This window comes from Engraulis encrasicolus, chromosome 16 (genome assembly GCF_034702125.1).
Source record: "Engraulis encrasicolus isolate BLACKSEA-1 chromosome 16, IST_EnEncr_1.0, whole genome shotgun sequence".
NCBI classification, from domain to species: Eukaryota; Metazoa; Chordata; class Actinopteri; order Clupeiformes; family Engraulidae; genus Engraulis; species Engraulis encrasicolus.
The window spans coordinates 45658988-45661487 of NC_085872.1; the positions used below are offsets into that span (position 1 = coordinate 45658988).

At 45.8% G+C, this 2500-nt stretch overlaps 1 protein-coding gene across 1 annotated transcript in view; it reads right to left on the minus strand.

Moving 5' to 3' along the window:
- Positions 1–2500, minus strand: part of acss2l (acyl-CoA synthetase short chain family member 2 like) — a 47000-nt gene that overhangs the window by 14069 nt on the left and 30431 nt on the right. Inside the window, exon 6 of the mRNA XM_063219762.1 lies at positions 2407–2482. Within this exon, the coding sequence (XP_063075832.1) occupies positions 2407–2482 (76 nt within the window). The remainder of the gene's footprint in view (positions 1–2406; positions 2483–2500) is intronic.

Consider the following 2500-nt stretch of genomic DNA (forward strand, 5'->3'; position numbering starts at 1 on the left):
AAATAGAGTAGTGCGGCGAGCAACACATTGGCCTCACCCTCATTCTGCCGTTGAGTCTAGCTTTGTCAGTGACGTCATAGAGCCAAGTTCAAAGTCATTAGTGTTGGCTAGCTTGTTCACGTTGACTGCTACCATCGAAGTGGATTTCATAACGAAACTAAGATCATTCTCAAAGTTGGATTTCCAAGGGAAACAAGACGTGATAAAGACACCAGAGCTGAGGAAATTGATTCAGGAGATTGGACAGAATATTATTTGATTATTTCACAGTGAGTGGTACAACCGAAAAGACTGGCTATGTGGAATGGGAGGCAACAAGCAAAACAACGTTAGCAGTTTGCTAGCTGGGTTGGATATGTCAAACCGTGAGAATATTATTGCGAGAAGCCCTGTAATCAAGACAGCATTTCAAGGTAAGGAAATTTGATTATTACATTTGCCCGCCGTGGCGTTGACTTGGGTCTAAGTTTTATTTGGTTTTGTCAAGATGAAGGAAGAGTTGTTTGAAAAATAGTTCGGTTGCATTGGTTTTACAGTAGCTATGTTTCACATATGCATTTCAGGCGTAATCTTAACCAGCAACTAGTGAGAATGTTTTGAATGACATAGCAATGGCTACATGTCTCAAAGAATAATTCATCACGAGTGATTTTGGCTACAGAACGAACTAGGGGTTGTGAGTTCCTGGATTTTGGTCTGGTTTGCGGCTGTGTGTTCACTTCGCCAGTCCCAGTATGGCCAAGTGATAACGTTGCTTGCTATCCTAACGAGGCAGTTTAAAATGATAATAATCAAACGCTGCCTGTATAATACACGCTTTGAGGTTCGGCTCGTCTGACATTCTTTGAAATGTCCATCCTCGAGATGAACGACTGTGGAATATTTCAGCGTCATTGTCTATTGTTTAGCCTATTTAGGTTGAGTTTGGGTCCGCAGTGGTATGATGTGGATGAGTGGGATAGTTGACGGTTCTCAGGAGGAGTGTCCTCAAATGACGCACCATGTCGTGCCTATTTTCTGTCTACTCTAGTCTTTTCTACCGGAGGTGGTAGCTGTCCATGATCACGGCCACGTCTGGCTTCATTATCTATTTCACAGGCTACCAGAAGGATCATCCCGGTGGGGTGATATTCTGTTGTTGAATGCATAATGTGAATTGTTGCTGTGTAAGCGGTAGCCTATTACAACGCAAGCATCGGATCTGTATTTTCGAGTGGTGGAGTGAAAGGAACGCTGATAAGCAGACCTCAAAATTCACCATAAGAGCATTTTTGTCCAAAATGCTCGTGTGGCTTGGGGTTATCAGCGTCCCCTCTTTCAAAGACCAGAAAACACTGAGAATGGCCTTGTATCTTGACGGCCTATAAAAATACAGTATAATCCTGGACATATCGCGTCTGATCTGAATGTGGTGTCCACCTTTCTAACAGACATATTGGTGTAGGGAGGAGGAGTAGGCCTAGCAGGCCTAGTAGCGCAGCCTGTGCAGTAGGTAGCCTAGGTAGAACTAAACGTGACTCTGCCGCCAGTTATATGACTCAAACTTGTTAAATGGCACTGCCCCACCGTTGTTTACCCACGCCCCCTGCGCCAACGCCGAGTCTGGACCACTGAATCCTGTGTGTGTGTGTGTGTGTGTGTGTGTGTGTGTGTGTGTGTGTGTGTGTGAGAGAGAGAGATATCTAATAGCATTTTCTCTAAATGCAGTATGTTTTAATATGTAGGCCTACCTTATGTTCAGAAAGCGGCATATGGAACTTATAGGTATTTGGCAAATATTGATATATATTTGAAAATCTGATATTGGAAAAGTCACTGCCTCACCAGCCATAAAGTTGACAGCACGTCACTGGTGTGTGTGTGTGTGTGTGTGTGTCCCACCTCTCTCTGGTGTGTGTGTGTGTGTGTGTGTGTGTGTGTGTGTGTGTCCCACCTCTCTCTGGTGTGTATGTGTGTGTGTGTGTGTGTGTGTGTGCGTGCGTATGTGTGCGTGTGCGTGTGTGTGTGTGCGAGTGTGTGTGTGTGTCCCACCTCTCTCTGGTGTGTGTCTGTGTGTGTGTGTGTGTGTGTGTGTGTGTGTGTGTGTGTGTGTGTGTGTGTGTGTGTGTGTGTGTGTGTGTGTGTGTGTGTGTGTGTGTGTGTGTGTCACCTCTCTCTGGTGTGTGTGTGTCACCTCTCTCTGGTGTGTGTGTGTGTGTGTGTGTGTGTGTGTGTGTGTGTGTGTGTGTGTGTGTGTGTGTGTGTGTGTATGTGTGTGTGTGTGTGTGTATGTCACCCTGGAGAGAGTGTGTGTGTGTGTGTGTGTGTGTGTGTGTGTGTGTGTGTGTGTGTGTGTGTGTGTGTCTGTCACCTCTCTCTGGTGTGTGTGTGTGTGTGTGTGTGTGTGTGTGTGTGTGTGTATGTCACCTCTCTCTGCAGCGCTCCAGTGCCTCATCAGCGATCTTCTTCAGATTGATCAACTTCTCACCTCTATACACCCCATCTACAGAGGAGAGGGGGA